This window comes from Vigna umbellata, chromosome 5 (genome assembly GCF_029865625.1).
Source record: "Vigna umbellata cultivar VRB3 chromosome 5, Vumbellata_1.0, whole genome shotgun sequence".
Lineage (NCBI taxonomy): Eukaryota > Viridiplantae > Streptophyta > Magnoliopsida > Fabales > Fabaceae > Vigna > Vigna umbellata.
In genome coordinates, this window is record NC_142169.1 from 18,753,022 (window position 1) to 18,776,039 (window position 23,018).

Genomic DNA, 23,018 nt, shown 5'->3' on the forward strand with positions numbered 1-23,018 from the left:
ATTGACATTATTCAGCAAAACTAAGAACAAAATAAACTATTAAACCATAGAATTTTTAATTATCCTCTTTAAGAGTTTAAAAACGAGACTCTAAATTAAGTGGTTAATAGCAATAACTAAGAAATTGATAATCAACTTTTATTAAATACACTCAAACAACTAATACATCAAATGCACCCAATTCCATACCTATTTCCATCTTCAGTTTTCAGAATTAAACTCCATTTTTACCATCAAAACAACCCATAAATATACCCCACCACATCTCATTCTTTCTCATCAGAAAAAAAACCATACCATTTTAACAATATGAACATAAAAACCATACCATTTTAACAATCTGAACATAAAAACCGTACTAAATATTCAACTCGTACTTAACGCACTCAAATCAATTATCAATGCAGACTAATTCTTCAAATGTACTTAACGCACTCAAATCAATTAAAGATTCTCTATCAGATTTCGTATAACTATTTCCCAAAGATAACAGAGTTTAAACAACCAAACACCAGTTGCCAACACATTAGTCCAAAAATATAGTCATTCATGTATAATGTACCACTAACAGAATATATACCATATGCCAGAATTTTGTTCAGATGATAACCGTAACACCTATAATCAACCATTTGACATCATAGCACATTCAATTTTTAAAGTAATATCATATCCGCATGTAATTTAGCGTTCTAACAACGTTAACTAATAATTATATCATTAAAACTAGCTCACGATAGCATTCCCCGTACATCATTAATCTAACACCCATAAGAAATTCTAAGTAAATTATCGTGCACTTGATGAATCAACAACCAATATTAACTCATTCTACACATTTTCATACGCTACTTACCTAGCAACCAGCAAGCCGCAACACTAGTAATGGTTTATTAATAACTAAACTTTATTGAATACACTAAGCAATATACCCTGAATATTTATACTTAGTCTAACAGTAACTTTTAACCACAATAATATTTTTCACTCATCTAAACAGTATCAAATCATAGAATATATTTGATAAAAAATAATTACGTAAACAAACATTATTTTTGTTAGGATATTTATCCTATTTTATCATCATTATAGTGTGTCAAGAGTTACCCTATTTATCATGATTATATTGTGTTAAGGGTTACCCTATTTATCATAATGATATTGTGTCTAGGATTACCTTATTTATCATGATTATATTTGTCTAGGGTTACCCTATTTATTATATACTTTTGTATCAATTTATTCTTATAAATAGAAGATCATGAGAGGGATCAATCAAGCCCTCTAAAATTATTTTACAGTTTAATTCTCAAGTTGGTATCAGAGCGGGTCCATCCCGCTCTGGTTTCTGTCTCGTAATATCTGTCCAGCGTCACAGTCTGTCGCCACCCACCACCATCTGCCACTGCCCGCCGTCGGTCACCGTCCGGCCAACGTCTGCCGCTGGCCACCGTCATCCATTGCTATCACAGTTTCGTTCGTCTAAACCCTTAGGGTTTTCTTGTTCCTCGCTGGTACTATTCGTCTTCTTTAGAAATGGCGTCTGACAGTACTCTTTCCTTCTCCGAAAGTCCATCAATTACCTCCGAGAAGCTAAATGAAAAAAATTATCTATCATGGTCTGCTGCCGTTGAAATGTGGTTCCTTGGCCAAGGGCATTATGACCACCTTGAGCGAGATGGAAGCCATGTGCCTACTGAAAAAGCTGATCAGTGGAAACAAGCAGATTTTCAGTTGTGTGCCTTGTTATGGCAATCAGTGGAACCCAAACTTCTTGTATCTTTGAGGGCTTTCAAAACTTGTCACTCCTTTTGGAAGAAAGCCCAAAGCATTTATGCCAACGATATTCAACGTCTCTATGAAACTACGAACAAGCTTGCATCTCTTAAAATGGCAGACCATGATATGGTGTCCTTCATGGCTGAAGTCGATTCTGTTGTCGAAGAACTCAGGATGTTTTTGGAAGCGGACCCATTAGAGGATATCAAAAAGAAAATAGACAAATTTTACATGGTGTTGATCCTTCGTGCCTTACATCTTGATTTTGATCATCTCAGAGATCAACTTCTAATTAGTCATGAGGTCCCCTCCATGGAAACATTGACCACTCACCTTCTGCGTGTCCCGGTACCTCAAACTCAAGAAGCGCGTGAACTAGTGTAACCATCTGTCATGGTTGCCACACGAGGAAGAGGAGGATGTGGCACTAGAGGAGGAGGTCGAGGACGTCCTCAATGCACATACTATAAAAGGATGGGTCACACTCAAGAGAATTGCTACTCCTTACATGGTTTCCCTTCCAAAACCGCCAATATTTTGAAGACTGAAACTTCCACTTTGAAGACTGAAACTTCCACTTCTATGTTTTCTGAGGATGAATATCAAGAGTATTTAAGGTTAAAGTCTAATAGCTTGGCACAACCATATAAATCTCCCAGTACATCAACAGCTTGCGTTTCTCAATCTATGGAAGGTCAAAATTCATGGGTAATTGACTTAGGTGCTTCTGATCACATTTCTGGTAATACCTCTTTGTTTTCATCTATTTCCTTTCGAGAAAAACCTCATTTCATAACCCTTGCAAACGGATCTAAAACTTTCTCCAAAGGAGTCGGTCATGTTTCTTTGTCTCCCTCCCTCAATCTCAACTCTGTCTTTTTTGTCCCTAATTGTCCTTTTAATTTAATTTCCTTAAGCCAGTTGACAAAATGTTAAATTGTTCAATAACCTTTGATCATAAATCTTTTGTTATATAGGAGCGTGGTTCGGGGAGACAGATTGGAGAAGGATATGAAGTTGGCGGATTATACCATTTTGGATCTCGTCTAAGGGTGTCCTGTGTTGCTGCTCCTAATCCTAAAGTGCTACATGATCGATTTGGCCATCCTAATTTGTCCAAATTAAAAAAGATGTGTCCTGAACTTAGTGATCTCCAAACCTTAGAATGTGAGTTATGTCAATTAGGAAAACATGTTAGATCTTCCTTTCCTAAAAGGTCTCAATCAATATGTAATTCTAGTTTTTCCATCATTCATTCTGATATATGGGGACCTAGTCGTATATCCTCTTTTGGTTTTAGATATTTTGTTACCTTTATTGATGAATATTCAAGATGTATTTGGGTTTATCTTATGAAAAATCGTTCTGAATTATTAGCTTTTTTTACATTCTTTTTGAATGAAAGTCAAGAATCAATTTGGTCAATCAAAATATTAAGAAGTGATAATGCCAAAGAGTATTTTTCATCCTCCTTTTTTGCCATCTTGGGTTCCCATGGTATCTTAAATCAGTCTACTTGTCCTCATACACCGCAGCAAAATGGTATAGTAGAACGAAAAAATAGACACTTAATTGAAAGTGCTCGTACTTTTTTGCTTGGTGCCCATATTCCTGTTCATCATTGGGGAATGTCATCTTAACTACATGTTATCTTATTAATAGGATATCCTCCTCTCTCTTGGTTAACGGGCTTCGTAGCCTAGCCCAAAAGAAGACCAAAACTGTGCCAAAAAAATAATACAGCAGATAAAATAAAACCACAATTTTGTTTCAGTCAGGGATCAAACTACGTCCAATCAACCACATGCACAGGCAACACACTCAGATACCATTAAGCCAACTTACTTTCACCGATATAATACTCATTTCATATATATTTAACTTACCTTTATTTTACTCATTTCACATTTCTCTTAAAATTAATTAATTTTCACATCAATTAAATTATAATCACGAGACCCTTTTTTCCATCATACTAAACTTTTGACTAAACAATGTGATAGGTTTATTTAACTCAAACAAGTTTTCCATACAACGAGTATTTAATGGCATTAAAAACCAGGTCTTACATATTCCACCTCAATTATTCCTTCTCTCTAAATTGATTCATTTGGATCTTATCCACAATAAGTTTTTTTTGGATAATCCCTCAGATGACGTATAACACAACACAAATGATACCAGGAAATTTTGCAACATTTCACTCTCGTAAAGATGACAACATTGATTTCTATTAAAAAGGTCAAGTTTATGAACCGTAAGCTTGACTTGAACAGGTGAACTATTATTGACCTTACAGTTAACAAGATATTTGGAGAGATTCCTTCAAAATTATTTAGGTTGATTAGAGTTCAAACATTGAATTTATCTTATAATCATTTAACTAAAACAATACCTAAGACAATAAAAGAAATGAAAAATTTGGAATCTCTTGATCTCTCTAATAATAAATTATTTGATGAAGAATCACTCTATCTTGGAATGTACATTGGGTTTGCAGTTGGATTTTATGGTTGTTTTGGTTCTTTGCTCATTTTTAGGAAATGCAGACACAAAATACTATGGATTGCTCAATCGAGTGTATAACCAACTTTATGTTACTTACATGCTCAAATTCAATAACTTCTAAAGCTGAGAAGCACAACAGTTAATTCAGGTTAGTAAAACTAATATTATAATTTTTGTTATTTATGGTAATTTAGGTTTTATTAGTAGATTACATTTAACTCCATATTTTTTTCGAATAGACATAGGGAGAAAATATCACCAATAGTATAAAATTTGTGATGAAAATATGAACTGAGTCTGCATAAAGTTGAAAGAATAACTTTCTATATGATTTTGTGGCATATATTTAAGGATTAGTTAGTGTAATCTACGAAATTAAATCAACAGCACTATGATGTTGTCTTCGGAGCTGAAAAGATAGACTACATTTTCCAAAAAATATATACTTTGCGGCACATGCGCTGATCAAGATTTGTAGTTGAATTTCAAAGAAAGAAGTTATGAAATTGTATTCAATTTATCTAATAGTTACAATTATCCGTGCATGTGTTTATTTTGAACCTATTTGGATGATTTATTGTGTCCACAAGCCTTTTGGTGTTCAATTTCTTAATTTTCATTAATTACTATCTTTTATTTTGTTGTTATCTGCTTTTTTTCTAGATAAAGAGTGTTATTGGTAAAATTTAGTATTTCGCACGGTAGGTGAATTGTTGTACTATAATTCAATTATTTATAATTTAAATTATTAAGTTTTAAATAATTTCTTTAGATGATTTATTGAAAAAAGATTAATAAAATAACAAGGTTACTCCCTACACCACCCCACATTGTTCCCTGCACCACCACATTTTTTTTAAATTCCAAAACTATCCTTTATATTTAAAATATCTTATACTCTCACTTATTTTTTTCAACGGATGTCAACATCCGATGAAGAAAAAATTCTTCACGGATGTGTCACATCCGTTTGAGTTTTTTTTTATTAATTTATTATATTTTAAATAAATATATAAATATTATTTAATTTTTAAAAGTTTATTATATAATTATATATAATCTAGTTTTATTTTATTTAATAAAATAATTATTATTAATTTAATTTATATGTTATTATTTAATTAATTATTATAAAAAACTTTGTTATTAAGTAAACGGATGTGGACGGATGTGTCACATCCATAAGTTTTTTTTATTAATTTATTATATTTTAAATTAATATATAAATATTACTTAATTTTTTTAAAAATTTATTATATAATTATATATAAATTAGTATTTTTAAAAATTTATTATATAATTATATATAAATTAGTTTTATTTTATTTAGTAAAATAATTATTATTAATTTAATTTATATATTATTTAATTAATTATTATAAAAAATTTGTTATTAAATAAATGAATGTGAGACATCCGAAAGTTTTTTTTACTAATTTATTATATTTTAAATTAATATATAAATATTATTTAATTTTTAAAAAAATTTATTACATAATTATAAATAAATTAGTTTTATTTTATTTAGTAAAATAATTATTATTAATTTAATTTATATATTATTATTTAATTAATTATTATTATACTTTTATATTATTATTAGTTAAACGGATGTGCCACATCCATTAGCGAATGTGTCATATCCGTTATGTTTTTTTTTTTAATTTTTAGGTTACGGATGTGATCATATCTGTTAACGGATATCAATATCCGTTGAAGGTAAAACAGATGTTAACATCTGTTGAAGGCAAAATTAGAAGGACAAATTAGGTATGGGATGGTGGAGGGAAGATTTGGTGGAGGTAGAGGGAGCAACACTCATAAAATAAACATAAGAGACCAAAGAGAAAATCACGTTGTAGATAAAAAAAATTAGGTTGGTGTTTTATAAATGTAATTTTAAATTAAAAGATTTGGATGTTGTAAGTTCCGCCCGTTTTTATTTAGGGATGTATGGTGATCATAATAGTTTTTAATCATATTAAGAGAGTAAAGTACAATAAAAACCTAGTCAAAATATGGTGACATTGGAAGTTGTGAAAGGTAAAAGAAAATGACAAATTTTGACCAACAAGGAAACACTACAAACCATTAATGAGTTAACAGCAAATATATTGCCCATTTTAAGATCTTTGACTTCAATTCAAGCCATGAAAAATGCAAAAAAAAAAAAGGGTAATAACACAAGGAGAAAAAATAAATCAAAGTTTGAATTCATTGTAATTGCCTTATGTGAAGTTGGCTATTCAAAGGTCAAACAATAACCACCCAAGAAGAGAATATCAGGAGAAGTGAGTTCTAAGAGGATTCAAAATGTCATGGGAGAAGGGATGATTACAATTGACAAATCCAAAGAAAAATCAAAATATATTAACAGGAGTTGAACATAAAAGTTCAAAGGAAAATGAGAAAAAAAAGACATTAATAGAATATTATCAGTCAATGATTAGGCATAAAATTGTTCTAAAGAAGTTTAGATTATGTGGATCAATACTGGTGAGTTTCTTTATGAAAATGATGAACAAGATAAAAAGGCGGTTCAATGCATAGATAACTCTGCAAGAATGCAATATTGTTTTTTCTTTTTTTTCATTTCTCCTTCAACTATCAGGTTTCACTCTTACTCTCTTAATAGATTTTGATTTTTTTTTTTAGATTTGTCAATTGTAATCATATTTTGAAACACAAGTAAACTCTAGAAATGGAGATTTGAATAGAGTTTAAATAATTTTTATAAATAAGTGTTAGATGTTTCTATTAGAATATATGCAAAAAGTGTTGAACACTTGAACGTTTTCAAGAATATTTAGAAAGCTTTTAAAACAAAAACACAAGGAACACTTATTTTTATACTCGTTCACTCCAAACTGAACTACCTTCAGTTCTCCATTAAGCAACCTAAAGGGGTTCCACTAATCTTTCAAAGATTATAAGTGAGTTTGACCACTCCTGGTTTTACAAACTAACTCAACTAGTTATATGAGTTTCACCACTCTTGGTTATACACTAGTCCAACTAACTAGACCAATTAACTCCACTTAGTTAAACTAACAAATGTTTGAATTCACTTCTGAATATCAAAACCAACAAAATGTTTTTAAAATACAAGCATATATGATTACTCTCTTCGAAAAGATATAAATTCAATACAAAAAATATCTGAAAACTTATAAAGAGACTTTTCTTTTTCAAAGAAGAGGTCTAGACGATGCAAGTAATAAATCTTGATGTTCAATTTTTGTTTTCTTCTTTTAATGCACTCATCTTTATATAGACTTCTTCGAAAAAGATCTGTTACTCATAGCATTGACTTATGCGTAGGTGTGTAGCCTTTAGGTACGAAGTCAGATGGTATGTTTCTTCTTACAACAGCAACTATACGTCTTGTACGGAGATGTCAAACATAAGGCATTGATGAAACATTCTTAGAATATTTTTCTATCTTTTAACATTATTTTAATTTGGGTCAAATATGTTTTTAGTCCCTCAACTATCAAGCGATTTTAGTTTTAGTCCCTCTTTTAAACTTTGGTACACTTTGATCATTGTCCTTAAGGAAACTATAATTTTTCGTCCTCCAAAACCAACGCCGTTAAAATTAGACTGAGCTGGCTAACGGTGTGTCATGCTGTAAACTTAGAAACTCTCTCTCTCTCCAAAATCATCGCCACCTCCACTTCTTTTTATCCTCAACACCAACGATGCCCAGGAAGAAAGTTATTTTCTCCCTCCCTCCATCAAACCTCCTCTCTCCTTCTTTCATCGGAAAAAGTGTCGCAACACCAACATCTCATAAAAAAACAGAGTCCCTAACCACAGACTCGCGAACCTGCATCTGCAATTGTCGCAACCCGTTCTTCCTCATTCTCCTTCTTCCTCGCAAACTCTTGGCTCTGTCATCCCTTCCTCAAAGCCCCAAACCCTAGATTTCAGCTTTGTGCACCGCTCCAACCTCTTCCCTTCGTCCATGCACAATTATTATACCAATAATTTGCTTTTTGAAATGGCAGAATGAGTTGTATGCAATCTTACGATTTAGAGCTGAGGAACTTTTTAAGGAAGAAAGAAATTATGAAGAAAGCAAGAAACAACTCTTAAGATTGTGCAGATTACCATAAAACCCTTTTTTGAGTCGTTCCTTCTCCCACTGAGATTCAAACTGCTCTCACTTCACTTACTGTTGATTTCGAATTACATGTTAATAATTCATCATTTATTTTCTATTGCATTAGTATATATTCAATTACAATATTTTCATTAATAATATCAAAATTGCGAAAATCATTTATCTAACCATAGACCTCAAATCAAAGATCTCAACGACTAAAGTGCAAAATCATGTGTTTTATACTAGTTGTCAAAATTTAAGTTTGATCCAACTATTAACAAAGCTTGAATCATGATTTTATCGAGGTAGCTCAGTAATAAAATCATGTTGGTGCCCAAATCCTTGCCCTTAGCACTAGAAACTTGGCGCCCAACACCAGAATCCCTGGAGCTCACTAACTTGTGAGCGTTCAATGGTCCCAAAGTGGCTCCCAACATTCTAGATTACTAAAACCACTGACTTTGGAGCGTCTAACGGTCTTTGGGTACCTCTCAACATCGTGGAAATATGGAGCTCACTAATTTGAGCTCTCCACTTGGTGCCTAGCGATTCTATGGTATCGCTTAGCGCTATAACAAATATATAAGAGTTTTAGTGTGTTTATAATTGATTCACTAGGTATGTCTAAGTTATTTTAAAGTTTTCTTATGCTATATAGGCTCGTTCTTTTTCAAAAATATCTCATTACACCAATGAACCAATTTGAAACATGGCAAACATAAATCATCTATTTTACCAATTCCCATTTTTTTATAATAAATACATTACAAATACTCCAATCAACACAACGAAGAAAATAACTCAATAAAGTAAGGTACAATTTGATCCTCATTCTTTTCGAAAACGTTTGTTTTAGTCCTCGAAAACTAACACTGTTTAAAAATTTGGTCCTTAGCAACAAAATGAGGGCTAAAACTAAAGTTCCGAGGACTAGAACGAACGTTTCAAAAAGAATGAGGACTAAATTGTACCTTACTTTGAAAGAGGGACGAAAACCAGAAACGGTCAGTAGTAATTTAGGGACTAAAAACATATTTAACCCAACTAGAAACCTAGTGCAAAGTGTTCAAACAAAGATACAATTTTAGTATATGATAAATTAGATTAAGAGAATGACTTCTCTCAATTGTTTCTAAGATTGATGATTAAAATAATATGAAAACTAGGAAAGAACAACTCTATAAAATAAATAGAAATTTATTTTTGTTTTAAAATGTGATCGGTTGAAAATATTATATATTTAAGAGTGGTGTGATCATTTTCAAAAAATGATGAAAATTGGAGTTGCAAAGTAAAAGAAAAGGAAGAGATCAGAAGCTCACGAGAGAGGAAAAAAATGATAGATGTAACATCCCTTACCTTTTCTTCTTTTACTTTTTATTACTATTTTATTATATTATTACTACTTTACAATTAAAAAAAATAAATCAGATAAAAATGATATTTATCTTTAATTTTATATTTATCAATAAATAAATTACTTTATAATAAAGACATAAGCCATTTTACTCTAACTATTTTTATTTTTAAATTAGATCTGATCGTCAACTATTAATTCCTTAATTGATATTAATTAAAATAGCTATTTATAGTGTTGATATACGGTTAAGGTATACAAATAATTCTATTAAATTTTTAAGTATTTTATTCTTTTTCATTTAATAAATATTTTCTAAGAAATTACCTTCACTGTTAATCAGTGTTGGATCACAAACATTTATGTTTTATTTGGTTAGTTGTGTTCCGTAAATTACAAAAGTTCAGAAAAAGTAAGATTAAATAAGTTAATTATTATTTTTAAATTACAATTGATGTACACTTTCCTTCTTAGGGTGGAGAGTATTAAACTTTCGTAAAATTTACCCATTCGATTTTCTTTTAAGGAATATCAATTGCATAAACATTAACTTTCATATGATTTATCTTTATATTTGAGCATTTCTTTTGATCTTTAAAGAAAATGTCTTTTTCTTAGGTAATTTGTCAAATTACGTACAATTAGAGTGCTCACTGAAAAAAATTCTAATTCATCTTAAATATTAATAGTTCATTATTTTCGTTACAACTCATTTTCGTATTTAAAATACAATGTGAACATGTATTTAGAAAAATATAAAAGGGAGAGATAACGGAGTTCTTATATATATATATATATATATATATATATATATATATATATATATATATATATATATATATATATATATATATATATATATATATCATTTTTAATTCTTAGTTTATTAAATTTTAATGTTTAGATAAATTTTTCATAAAAAATAAAAATAGTTGAAATTAAAATAAATAAACACCTGAGTTCTTGGTTATAATGTTTAATTTCACCCCTATTTAATATACGAACTATCTTTGAAAATGTGATAAATTTAAAGAAACAATTAAGGTAAAATTAAAATATTTGTAGGTCTATGTTCAACAGGAGGCATATTTAAAATTCATGGTGTCTATTTAAAAAAAAAAATTAAAGCATTGAATTGGTAGTGAAAAGGAATAGAATACTTATTTAAAAGAGTAATTGCTTTCTTTCATGAAATTATATAATTTAATTATAGAAAAATGCATACATATGAAAAAATTATATATATATTTTTATAAATATATTAATAAGTTTATGATTATCTTTGTTTTCTTTTTAATTAGTTATTATTATTTTTTATCTTAAATTTTATGTTAATTATAATAAAAATTATATATAAGATTAATCTTTTTTATATTAAATATAACCTATAATACTCTGTTTATAATAAAAAATATAAGTTAAATCTAAAATATAAATAAATAATAATAAAAAATTAACTAAAAATAAAAAATAATATATTTAAGAACCTTAATAATTTGACTATAAAAGAAAAGGAGTTGTGTTGAATAATCTGGGCCAATGAAAATTAAAACTTATAATATTTCTATAAGGTCCTATCCAATGAGAAAAATATTACCATACACGATTCCTTTTTGTTTTAAGATCTGATTTATTGTGGTGGATTACAATGTTTTTACTTTTCTTAAAAAGGTGTGACGAAACAGACAGTGTAATCAGAATAACTTACTAAAACTGATAATTGAAATTTTTATTTCATATGATAATATACAACCAAAGCAGTGGGGTTAATTACACACCAACCAAACCACAGATTCATAAAACTTCAATCTCCAACCACACACCACAGTTTTCTCTCACTTTTTTTTTCCACTCATAAATGCAGATCACAAGAAAGCAAGAAAAGAAGTCACAGCCCTCACTGCTATGGTCACATACACCTGCTGCATCAGACAAGGACAAAAAGAAAAATCAGATCAAAGTAATAGAAGAAAACAACATCAGAAATTTCCTAATTCGTCATCGTGTTCCAAACACCAATGAAGAAAATCATGCAGAATATCGATAGAACATACACAAGATAACAGAAAGAAGAGTTTACCTTAGCTTAACATATATAATATATATAGGTGATGCAGCAGTGATATCTAATCACTGTCACTGCTGCTGCTGCTGTCATGGCCATGGCCATCTTCGTGTTTCTTCTTCTTCTCCTTTTTCTTCTTCTTCTCGCCCTCAGCACCTTCACCGTGGAGCTTGTCCTTGATCTTCTCTACGAACCCTTCTTTGTGCTCTTCTCCATGGTGCTCGGGCTTGTGCTCCCCTTTGTATTCACCATGGTGATCGTCCTTGTGTTCACCATGGTGCTCTCCTTTGTACTCACTGTGTTCACCATGGTGCTCCCCTTTGTGCTCCTCCTCTTTCTTGTGCCCTCCCACATGAAGGGTCTCTCCGATCTTGTGAATGATTCCTGACATTGTTCTTTCTCTTTCACGTACCTTCTTCTTCTTTTGGTTTTGGTATGTTCTTACCCCAAGAGATGAACGCTATTTATAGGAAGAAAATGAAGATGGCACTTAGGAAAAGTAAATATGCTATCCATCCGGCTGAAATTACTCGAATGACCATCACCGTGTTCGTTGCGTGTAATCATTTTTAAAATCTTTTGTTTACAGATCAAAAGAAAAATATGTGTACAATCTGATACCTCACTCGATCTTCCTTTTTATATACTTGTGACAGCTGTGTAATTCCTAAGATCAAATCGAATGTGGTGTTTTAGTTGGTGAAAAGAGTGTTATCATGGTTTGATTTAACTTAGCTTACATGCTGATTAATTAATGTAGCTAACAATTTAGATTAACTATTTATAAGATTTTAATAATTAATACATTAATTACCCAAACTTCAACCGCTAATATATTAAGTGTGATCGTGCTACTATATATTTAACCTTATTTCAAACCCAACCATTACTTTATAAATAGAAAACCAATTATATTTTATTTAAGAAGTAACCAGACAAGGACCTAGGAAAAAGCTTTAGGCCTAGAATCAAACAGGTGTCGAGTGGTTAGGGTTGAGACAATTGTGTCGTTAAAATTTGTGCATCTGTAACCTAACTGTAGCTCTTCTGGTGCACCACGGCACCTGTTGAGAGAAACATCCTATGCTTACCAATTGCAAAGACAAAGGAGAAAAATCTTAAAGTTGGGATGTGGCAATGTATTATGCAAATCATGACAATGTCTGTTCAAAATTTTGGTTGGGTACATTCAATATATATTTTGTAAAGTAATTAACCTTGTATTCTAGATTCTACTTTGAGAACCATTTCTACCTTTCTCTTTTTTCCATGTCAAAAAACAAAAGCTAGGAAAAAGTTGAAACTCTATGATAGATACTAATTAACCTAACCCAAGAGAGAAAAAAAGGATGTATGAGGGCTTAATTTAGTCCAAATACATAATATGATTCCCTTTGTTCTTTTTGTCCTCTTCTTTAAAAACAAAAAATAAACTAAAGAATACAATGCAACTTTAGTAATTATGTGTGATTTTTTTCACTTATTTTTTCTCAATAATTTAGAACATTGTAGCTTTAGTCTAATTATGAATTATACACACACTTTTCTTTCTATTTCAATTAATTAAATGTATCGATACTAATTAAATTTAATAAATAAATAATTTAAGTTCACAATTGGACCAAAATAAATATATTTTTAGTTTCTAAATGAAATTAAATATTTATATTCGGTTCTCAAACTTAATTTTAAAAATTCATATTAAATTTTTTTTACTTATTAAATAATATTTTGAATTGTTTATATTCACATATAACACAAAAATTAATATCAACGAATTTCAATTTCTTTTTAATTACTAAATCGTTAAAAAAAATTAAGGGACGTGAGAAACCAAAATTATAACTTGATCTAAACTAAACTACGGAGGATAAAAGAGTAAAAACAAGTGTATGGTTCTACCTTCAAAAGAATACATTAATAAAGAAAGAGAAGTGATAGTAGTATTTTAAAAATAGTTTAAAGCATGATGGATTAATTAGGGTAGCGTGGAATAAGGAAGAAGGTGACCCACCGACCATTACGGGCCATAAATGAAAGATCCGAAAGAGGATAAGATGGACCCACTTTCCGTATCAGAAGAAGAGAAAGTAGGAAAGATCGTTATTCCCACTACCCAACTTCTTTTCCTTACCGACTTAAATTTAAAATACAATATTTTTTTAATAATCGGTTTAATTAAAACGTTAACACCTTTATAAACCTAAATACTTTAACAAATATTTTTATGATAGTTGATAGCTATTTTTGTTTGTCTGATTCGTTTTGAAGATGACGCGTGGATGGTTATAATTCTGCCGACAAGTTCAACGGGAACAGTCACTGAGAGTTTTGTTCAGTTTTTGAGAAATAAATAATAATAATACTTTTTACATGATAAAAGTAAATTGTACCCAACTGTCAAGACGGTTTCAGATATTTTATTTTACGAAAATATATTTAAATATTAAGCTAGATCTATCCTCATTAAAATAGTTTGAATGGGTTTATATTATTTTTCAAGTATAACTAATTAACTCCCTGAATAATTATTTAAACTAGGACAATGGATACTCCAAATGATAAAGAGGTTGGTTTTTACAATTTGAAAAAAAATATTAATTTCTTATTAATTTATGCTTTTTCAATATCTATATTCCATAATGTATTTTATTAAATAATGCTTCCGAATAAATTAAACTAAATTTTAAATTGTAAAAGTAATGTTAAAGGGAAAAGAGTATTTTAATAAATGTATTTTTACTAAAGAGTATTACTTAAATTAGTCATTTGATTTTTCTAATGATTTTTTAATAAATGTATTTTTAGTAAACTTCGCTTCTAGTTTTATATAATTTTTTTATAATTCCTACAAGTGTCAAACGGTACTGAGGAACTAAAATAATTAGAAATTAAAATAAATAAAAATATGTATACAAAAACTAAAATAAATAACTTTAAACCATAAGAATTAAAATGTAAATTTTATACAATTAAAATGTTAAATAAGTAATTAAAAAAACTCGATACTTGTTTAAAAATAAACGCATTGGTTATATTTTGCAAAGTAAATTACTTTAACATTTATAATGAAAAATAAGCTGTTAATGTTTTTTCATAATGTTAGTCGTACATAATAAATAATAAATATTGTAAATGTTTATTAACTGTTAAAAAATGGATTAATAAAGAATAGTTAATATGAAAGAATTAATATTAAAAAGGAAATGCATTCATATTAAAGCAACTTACCCAATTTAAAAGCAAATGGCACTAAATTGGTATCGTGACTTTGACAAACCTATTCAGTCAAACATAACGGATAACCATGACCACTGACGTTTTCTGTACACAGATTTACACCTAACTGCTACGCCAAACGGAAAACCTTTTTCCTTTTTATCACAGGAAAGCATAAAGGAAAAAGCACCATCTTGACCGTCACCTAATTTTGTTGTTGCAAATTAGAAAAAAAAAAGAAAAAAGAAAAGGTTTTAATACCTACTCTCTATTTTATTTTATTCCATTATTTTAAATCATTTTAGTCTGAACTAATTTTAATTAATATATTTTTCATCATAGTGACGTATGATATTTATTCTCTGTGTGTATTTCTCTGAATAAATTAATTTTAACTAAGGATATATTTTTTATTGTTCATATTACATATTGTTATACTATTGCTATTGTCAATTTAATGAATTCAAAAGTAATATATTTATTCGTTCTTAAAAAATAGAACTGAATTGATAACTTTTAAAATAGTAAAGTAAAATTGAAGAAAATCATTTCAAAAAGTTATTAGATAAAATTAATCTTTCATTTTCCACATCCCTAACCAGATTTCGTTGTTTTTTAAGTGCAGTTTTGTCCCATATAAGAAAAAAGAAGTGATTTTCTTCTTACGAAATTGGTGAAGTAAATCTTCAAAGCAGATTATAACCTTAATCCCTGATTTGAATATAGCTGACAAATTCTCTCTTAAAATTGATTTGCTTATTGCTTCATTTATAGTTCATTTACATCACATACGTGGAAAGTTCTTTCTTGTGGATTTTGTAGCATCATATCCCTGCAAATAAGTTTGACTAGATTAAACTTTTAAGTGTGTTTGGTCTATTTTATAGCTTCACTTGATCTTTTTTTTCTTTTTAAAGTTTCGGAAATGTATTGAATTGGAATTCCAAAACATTTTAGAGGATTTTTTTAATAAAAAAAGTTATGTGGTATTTGATTAAGATTAAAAAATCTTACGAAATTTAATAAGAAAGTCTTATATAATTTTTTTTTCTAGAGTGCAATAAAATTTGATAGTATCTATTGATATTTTAAAGACTATTTTTTTATGTAGTACATTTCAATGAATTATTTTGTTAATTGAATTTTGCGTGATTTCTTTTTTATGTATAAATATTATTCTCACAAAATAATATTACACAAATATATGAAAATTTTCTATTCTTATTTTGACTTTTTTTAAGCTTAACTGTAATAACATAAATCCTTTCGATTTCAAATATATGCAAATAGGTAGTTATTTTCCAAATTTGTATGTTATTTTCTACAAATCAATTACCGAATTATTGCTAATATTATATATTATAGTTGAACAAATGAAATATTTCTTTTTTTCTTTTTTACATGAGATGTTTGTAAGCACATAAAACCCTTTTTTTTTCTACAGTATTTTTCTAAAAAGTTTCTCTAGTTTCTTTTTCACTTTTCATTTGTTTAACAATAAAAAATTATTAGTGAAGTTACAATAGAGAACTCTGCACATCTGACCAATCATAATTGAAAATAGAATAATTAAAACATTTTGTGAAGAGTTACACATTATATGAATAGTATGAGTTGTTTTATATGCATATTTGAAAATCATAATCATCTCAAAAACCTTATATCAACGCTGACATTGAACCAACGCATTGAACTATAAAGATAAGAAGACATTCTAAATATATTGTCTATAAAGGATCAAGAAGCATACGATACGATGAAAAAGGTTAAACACCACACAAAAATGTCTTCATATGGGATAAACCTATTTTGAGATTAAATTCTCCATATTTGAGACTTATGCCTAAGTATTCAGCTTCGCGTTAAAGAATTGATGACAAGACAAATTTGATTATGAGTTTATTAAGATAATTTTTTATAAATACTTTTAAAAGAGAAAAATTAAAGAAATCAGTTTATTCACGAGTTAGCTTTTATTTTTCTTAATTACAAATTATGTGCTAGTTTTAATTTGTAGAAATTTTTTGGAGAGTTTAATTTTATAAGTTAAAACAAGTTTAAATAAAATAAACAAACCCGAGAATTGCGAATAAGATTAAGCTCTACACAAAAATGTTTTGATTAAAATTAAAATATGCTTGATTTCACATTGAATTTTTATTATTTAAATTAAAATTCGATCTAAAATAATCTGAAATATTTACTCACCTGTTTGGTTTGATATTGAAGAATTAATATATAAATTCTCAAATTTTAATAATAATGATAAATTTTAAATAGGTAAAAGATCAAAGGTTCATAAATAAATTATAGACATTATTTTTTTATTTCTTTTTTTAATTTTATTTTCGTTTAACTCTCTTTAGATTAAAAGAAAATACAATATTATTAGTTAAAATATTATAATCCATAAAAAATGACAAAGAAAACATTTAGTTTAATCTATCAGATTTTTTATTTAGATACGTAATTCATTCTTTGTTAAGATTCAATTTTTCTTTTGTCTTACATTTGAGTTATTATTATGGAGATATATTGTCCATATGTCTATACTTTCAGTTACCACAGGCTTTGATAATAGTAAGGAGACTTAAATTCAATCCATTTAATAGAATATTAATTAGATGTGTAGAGAACATGGTGGTGGCGCTAACATATATATATTCAAAATAAATTATTTACCTATTGAGAAACTTAGAATATTGATAATGGAAGAGATAATTGGAAGAAAAAAAGGTATTTAGTAATTGATTGTAGTTTATATTATTTAAATATTACATGATAAACATGTCGTGTGGACATTCAAACACATTTATTTTGCTTTTTGAGTGTTTTTGTATTGCTATGTACACTAAGCAGTTCCCTCGTAAAAAGGGTGTTGCAGTTGCAGAACAAAGGCTACACAATGTAAACTCATATACTAGAGAATCTAATAAGCAAGGTTGTCGTGACCAGTGTCAGGAACATCGTCTACTACTCGAATAGGAACGATTGGTATTGAATCCCACCATTCCCTCAACCTTCTATTCCCTGTTTCAGAGGAGGATTTTCCTAATGTCATGGTGAAGCTTTGGATAATCAGACCCATAAGGAAGAATTTGAATGGAATCACTGCCAATAACATCGCCAACACACCCATAGCCACCATCACTAAATTTGCTTGCTGCAAAAGGAACAAGGATATTTATGTAGTAAACAAAAACAACCTTAAATTTTAACATCACATTATAGGATGGAAGGAGCAAAATCCACTATGAATTATGATACAAAAATGAGGCAAACATGTTTGAATTATGTATTGGTCTTAATATATTGTGAAGTGTAAGGAGAAAGTACCTTATCAGCCTTTGAAATTAGTATCGACCATATCTTTAGCATTGCTATGTTTGCTATCTGCATCATCTCATGAACAGTGTACAATCCTTGCTGGGCTGAGACAATGCTCTCCATTGTAGACTGATCAGAAGACATATTAGATCTTCTGACTACTATCTCCGTGCGTTTCTCATAAATCTTGTTTCGTCTTGCCTCAAGCATCTTTCTTATTGCCCAAATCAATAGAACTGCAAATGCCTTGCCAACCCATTCCCTGCCATTATGCAGTCGATGTTACAGTTTTTCATTCTAGCAATACCCACTTACGGTAATGAAAACCATTTATGCATCTAATCTAACACAATTTGATTGGTATACATATAACGAAAATAAATAAGTTTAGAAAAAACAAACTTACATATAGGTGATAACAAGGGATGCAGCAAGAACAGCAAGAGTTAACAATGGCCTTTCCCATGAGAAGATTTGTCGACACCAAGGGACCACAATTTTGAGTGGCTTCAATAGTTCCTTTACAATGAAATCAGCAAGTTAAGTCTAAACAACAAACTTGTGAAGCTTTCTTTCCATTCCAGGACCATCCTGATATCTCATTCTCAAATGAAGAGTTGATTACAAAAAATAAAGCAATCTTTTACCATACCATAGCCTACAACATTACAATGTTGACAATGAACTTCACATTTCTCATAGCATAAAGAAATTTATGGAAAGACATCATATAATGTCACAGACTTCAGCAAATTGATGATACTTATGAGCTTTGTTTAGGCTAAACTTCACCCTTACCGTTATAACCAAAACACTGTCAATAACTCCTTCCTCCTTTAATTCTTCGGTGGTAGCTTTAGCAATGAGAATTTCCCTTTCTTCCTCCCTAGCTTGTTGGATAGCAGTCTCCAATGAGGGTTCTCCGTCAACTTCGTAAACACTTTCATCTGCATGAGTTGCCTCATCTGTTATTACATCAGAAACTATTGTCTTAGAAATGTTCATACTGCTTAGGATAGAACTTGCACTACTAGATTGGCTATAGTTGTTTTTCTTGAGGCTATCTGCGAGCTCTTCCAGCACAAAATCTCCTTTTGGTATCTCATTATATAGGGAAAATATTAAGAATTTTGTTGGGACAGGAGGTGATATTCTTAGCATTTCTCTTGCTGCATGCAGCCTTATGATTCCCAACATTGTCCTTGCATGCATCTCCCACGTCTGTACTGGGTTTTTTATCTGGTACTTCGATAAAAAGCTGTGGAGAAGCATTATTTCCCTTACTAGAGCAAGCCAATGATCACGTCTTGTAGAACTTGTAAGCTCTGGAAACTCCAGTACAACTGTCTCTGATCTATAAATTTGAAAAGAAGAAACTATTCACGTTAATGACATAAGTTAAGATTATATATATGTATATAATAATCATATTACATTAAGGTGGTACTAACAAACTTAAGCAGAACAACGTTATGGGTAGTGTTCTTACAAATCAGCTGATTCATAGACTATGGCTTTGTCATAAATTTGAGCACCCCAGGGACCTGTGGCACCAGAATTAACACTCTGCTGAACATTCTTGAAGAGTTCTATCTTGAGAGCATCTTCATATTTGATTACTCCAGAAGCCTCAAAGTAAAGACAGTAATTGGTCAGGGTAAGCCTACCTGGCAATTAAAACCAAAGCAACATTTACATTTTTTACGAATGTTTTTGACAAATTCTAAAACATTGTTGAATTGATGATTCGATAGACCAAGCTGCTGACCAGGCCAACTTGTTGTTCCAATGTGGCGAACTACTCTCTGACTCACCACTGTTCCATCTACATGTAATATATATTCATCCTCAGCCAGTTCCACCCCATTTGGTTTTGCCTGTTTCTTCAAATGCCGTATGCACCTAATGAATCATGAATTACAAAAAGTAAATGATACTAAGAAGCTTAATTAACTTTCTTATATGTTCATCTATCAAATAATCTAATATAGGCATCAACAATTCATCAGATGAGTGCATTACTTGTCCATTTCTTTCAAGAACTTGTCGTATGCTGGAAAATGCAGCCTGTAGCCTGTCGATGCTGTTAGAGTTTCAAAAGTGAACCTTCCACTTGCTACATCTGCAACTAATGGTACTAATGATCCTAACCACACAAATGCATCTTCTCCAACATTGGGTTCATCATTAACCTGGCAACAACATGGTTTATGAATTATGATACTAAAACAGAACTAACAAAGGGTGAAACTATCTAAACACCTAAAACCATAAATATTTTGTTTACTTCCATCAAACTGGCTTGGTTCAAATGCAAGAAACATTATACATCCTTTTTCATGTACATTATTCATAGACAAATTTCAGTTTCATGCATTCAGACTGCGTAAGCCTTGAATTCAAACTGATTCTTGAAACAAAGGAGGGGTGGGGTTGGAGCTTATAAACCATCATCTCTATTCTTCATTATAATAAGTACATGGAGAAAGGATTCTCTTACAAGGAGGGGCATGATGTCTGAATAGAAGAGAGGGATATCATCCTGTTCTTCAGTGGTTTTCTTAGTTATCTTCTTTTCTTCTTTCTCCTTGGCTGTAGGCTCCTGCAAACCTCAAAAGCTTCATCGGATTGAATAACATGAGTAGAAACAATAACAAAATCCCTTTAGATGAAAATTTGTTTCATATTAAAGGTGATAACACTGAAGTTCAGATCAAACAGGACCAGATCCTAGGCCAATGTTCAATGACCTATAATTTGAAGACATGAAATCTTGAAGAGAGCCCATTTGAGTAAGTACATGTAATCTCACATGCCTTATACATGCCTTATACCAAGAGAATTTGGTAAGTAGCAATAGATTCTGGAACTGATACCCAGTTCATAAAAAAACTGAAGCATGAATTCATAAAAAAACTGAAGCATGAAACCACCGCAGTCAACCACTGCAGGATGATATGGGTCCCAAACATATTTATCAAACGTCTAATTTTTTTTCCATTTTAATAGCTTGTTAATTCTGCATGTACATTATAACAAAACACAGTAAAAAGAACCATTATTTGTTTGTATTATGATGTTAGTTTTTTCCAAAAAATTAAAGTTTATCAGAGAGAAATAAATCTGCACACCGTAAGCTCTTCATCGAAGTAACTAGGTCTCTCCCAGGCAAGCATCATGTCATATGTCAACCTGCTAAATGAGCCATCATATAGGTTTTCCTTTATGTTGTGGCACATTTCATTCACAGCCTTCCCACTGCAAAATTCAATCAAGTTTTTGCAGTAGTCTCCCATTTCAGGCTTCCATCCTCCTTCAAAATCTTCCACCAAACTCTCTACCGAAGTATCCAATTTCCTGAGTACCAAAAAGGCAAAGTTAATTTAGTAGTTAGCGTTTCATGATGATCTTTTCTTGATAACCATGGCATTGATACACAGCAATGGTTGACAGAACTTGTCTGTGTGACTGCACTCAGTACAAAACATCCAACATGATTCATTTCATAACACAATGATCATCGTTGTGAAATCAATAATTTACACTGTTACAGATCTATCTGTACTCTGTGAAAATATGGACAGGTTTATAAGTAGTATGATCAAAATGGTAGTAACCAATGTTGATGACATTTCATGATAACCACAAAATTAGAACATGGAATTAATTGGCTCCACAACTACCCAACATGGAGAAAGTAAGAGAACACATGATTCTAACAACCTCGTATAAGATTATTACTATGATTAGCAAATGGTTTGTGAGAGGATGTAAGAGTAGAGAGAGATTACTGTGCACATCTACGGATGAGATCCTCGGCAATGGAAGACACATACTTGAGTTTCATCGCCATAACCTACGACACGGTTTTTCCCTCTAACGTGTCTGAGTGAGTAAAATAAAATGAATGCAAAGAGACACAAAAAAATTGAAAGATTTCATCTGATAGTAATAGAAAAGAGGATGAGACGTGGACAGGGTCATTAGTTGCCACATTGCATTGACCATGCAACACTTGGTTCTTGCGGTGCGTCATTATCCATCTTCGTTCTCATGTGTAACGGTGCTACCGAACAGAATCAAAGATAATAATAGAGATAGAGAAAGCTTTTCATGAATTCATATATCTAGATGGAAAAACAAAATTAAAATTGGTTTCACAACAAAACATGAATGATGCAACTTATAATAGGGTGGTCAGTTATGTGTTAAGGTGTAGATTATTGAAATATTTTCTTCAAGAACATGCATGAAATTTGTTTATGCTATGATTTTGTTTAAACATGACAAATTTTATATAGGAACAAGTTTATTTTATTTTTTCGCAAAAAATGTAGTAAAGCAACACATTAAGACATGTCGGGAACTACCGATGGAGATTCATTTGGACGATTTAGTTTATCAGATAAAATGGTTGGTTTAACGAATGAAAAGGTTAACGAAATAATTAAAAAAATATATATTTAAACAATAATTGACATTATTTCATAACTTCCATGATTGTTAAATGATAACGAAATATAATATATATCTATACCTAATGATTTTTTTCGCATTTTTCAAATTTAACCATTTTTTCATTTAATTATTTTTTATATAACCATTTTATGAAAATAAATAAATAAAAATCATTACAAAATAAATAAAATTTATAT

At 30.0% G+C, this 23,018-nt stretch overlaps 2 protein-coding genes across 3 annotated transcripts; both read right to left on the reverse strand.

Moving 5' to 3' along the window:
• Positions 1-11,456: 11,456 nt before the first annotated feature.
• Positions 11,457-12,272, reverse strand: LOC124834859 (protein SRC1-like). Of its 2 annotated transcripts, none has more exons than XM_047309665.2 (2): positions 11,833-12,272; positions 11,457-11,671 (listed from the first exon to the last, which is right to left on the reverse strand). In XM_047309665.2, exon 1 carries the CDS (start codon positions 12,206-12,208, stop codon positions 11,879-11,881), a length of 330 nt encoding a protein of 109 aa, XP_047165621.1. In that variant the 5' UTR covers positions 12,209-12,272; the 3' UTR covers positions 11,457-11,671; positions 11,833-11,878. The 2 variants fall into 2 exon arrangements, with proteins under 2 accessions (XP_047165621.1, XP_047165622.1); XM_047309666.2 differs by having other exon boundaries at positions 11,457-11,674.
• Positions 12,273-17,757: 5,485 nt separating this feature from the next.
• Positions 17,758-22,278, reverse strand: LOC124834856 (ArgH (DUF639)). Its single transcript, XM_047309662.2, has 10 exons — positions 22,155-22,278; positions 21,495-21,720; positions 20,864-20,965; positions 20,386-20,555; positions 20,132-20,265; positions 19,853-20,030; positions 19,162-19,717; positions 18,770-18,882; positions 18,373-18,625; positions 17,758-18,199 (listed from the first exon to the last, which is right to left on the reverse strand). Exons 1-10 carry the CDS (start codon positions 22,214-22,216, stop codon positions 17,966-17,968), a joined length of 2,028 nt encoding a protein of 675 aa, XP_047165618.1. The 5' UTR covers positions 22,217-22,278; the 3' UTR covers positions 17,758-17,965.
• Between the last annotated feature and the right edge of the window lie 740 nt (positions 22,279-23,018).

What these genes read in the sequence shown, in the direction of transcription:
- LOC124834859 (XM_047309665.2), bottom strand. Translation starts at nt 12,208, where the DNA reads ATGTCAGGAATCATTCACAAGATCGGAGAGACCCTTCATGTGGGAGGG.
- LOC124834856 (XM_047309662.2), bottom strand. Translation starts at nt 22,216, where the DNA reads ATGGCGATGAAACTCAAGTATGTGTCTTCCATTGCCGAGGATCTCATC. An exon ending in TTCTTGAAAGAAATGGACAA is followed by an intron (nt 20,266 to 20,385) that starts GTAATGCACTCA and finishes ATGATTCATTAG; the next exon opens with GTGCATACGGCATTTGAAGA. An exon ending in TAATTTCAAAGGCTGATAAG is followed by an intron (nt 18,200 to 18,372) that starts GTACTTTCTCCT and finishes TTCCTTTTGCAG; the next exon opens with CAAGCAAATTTAGTGATGGT.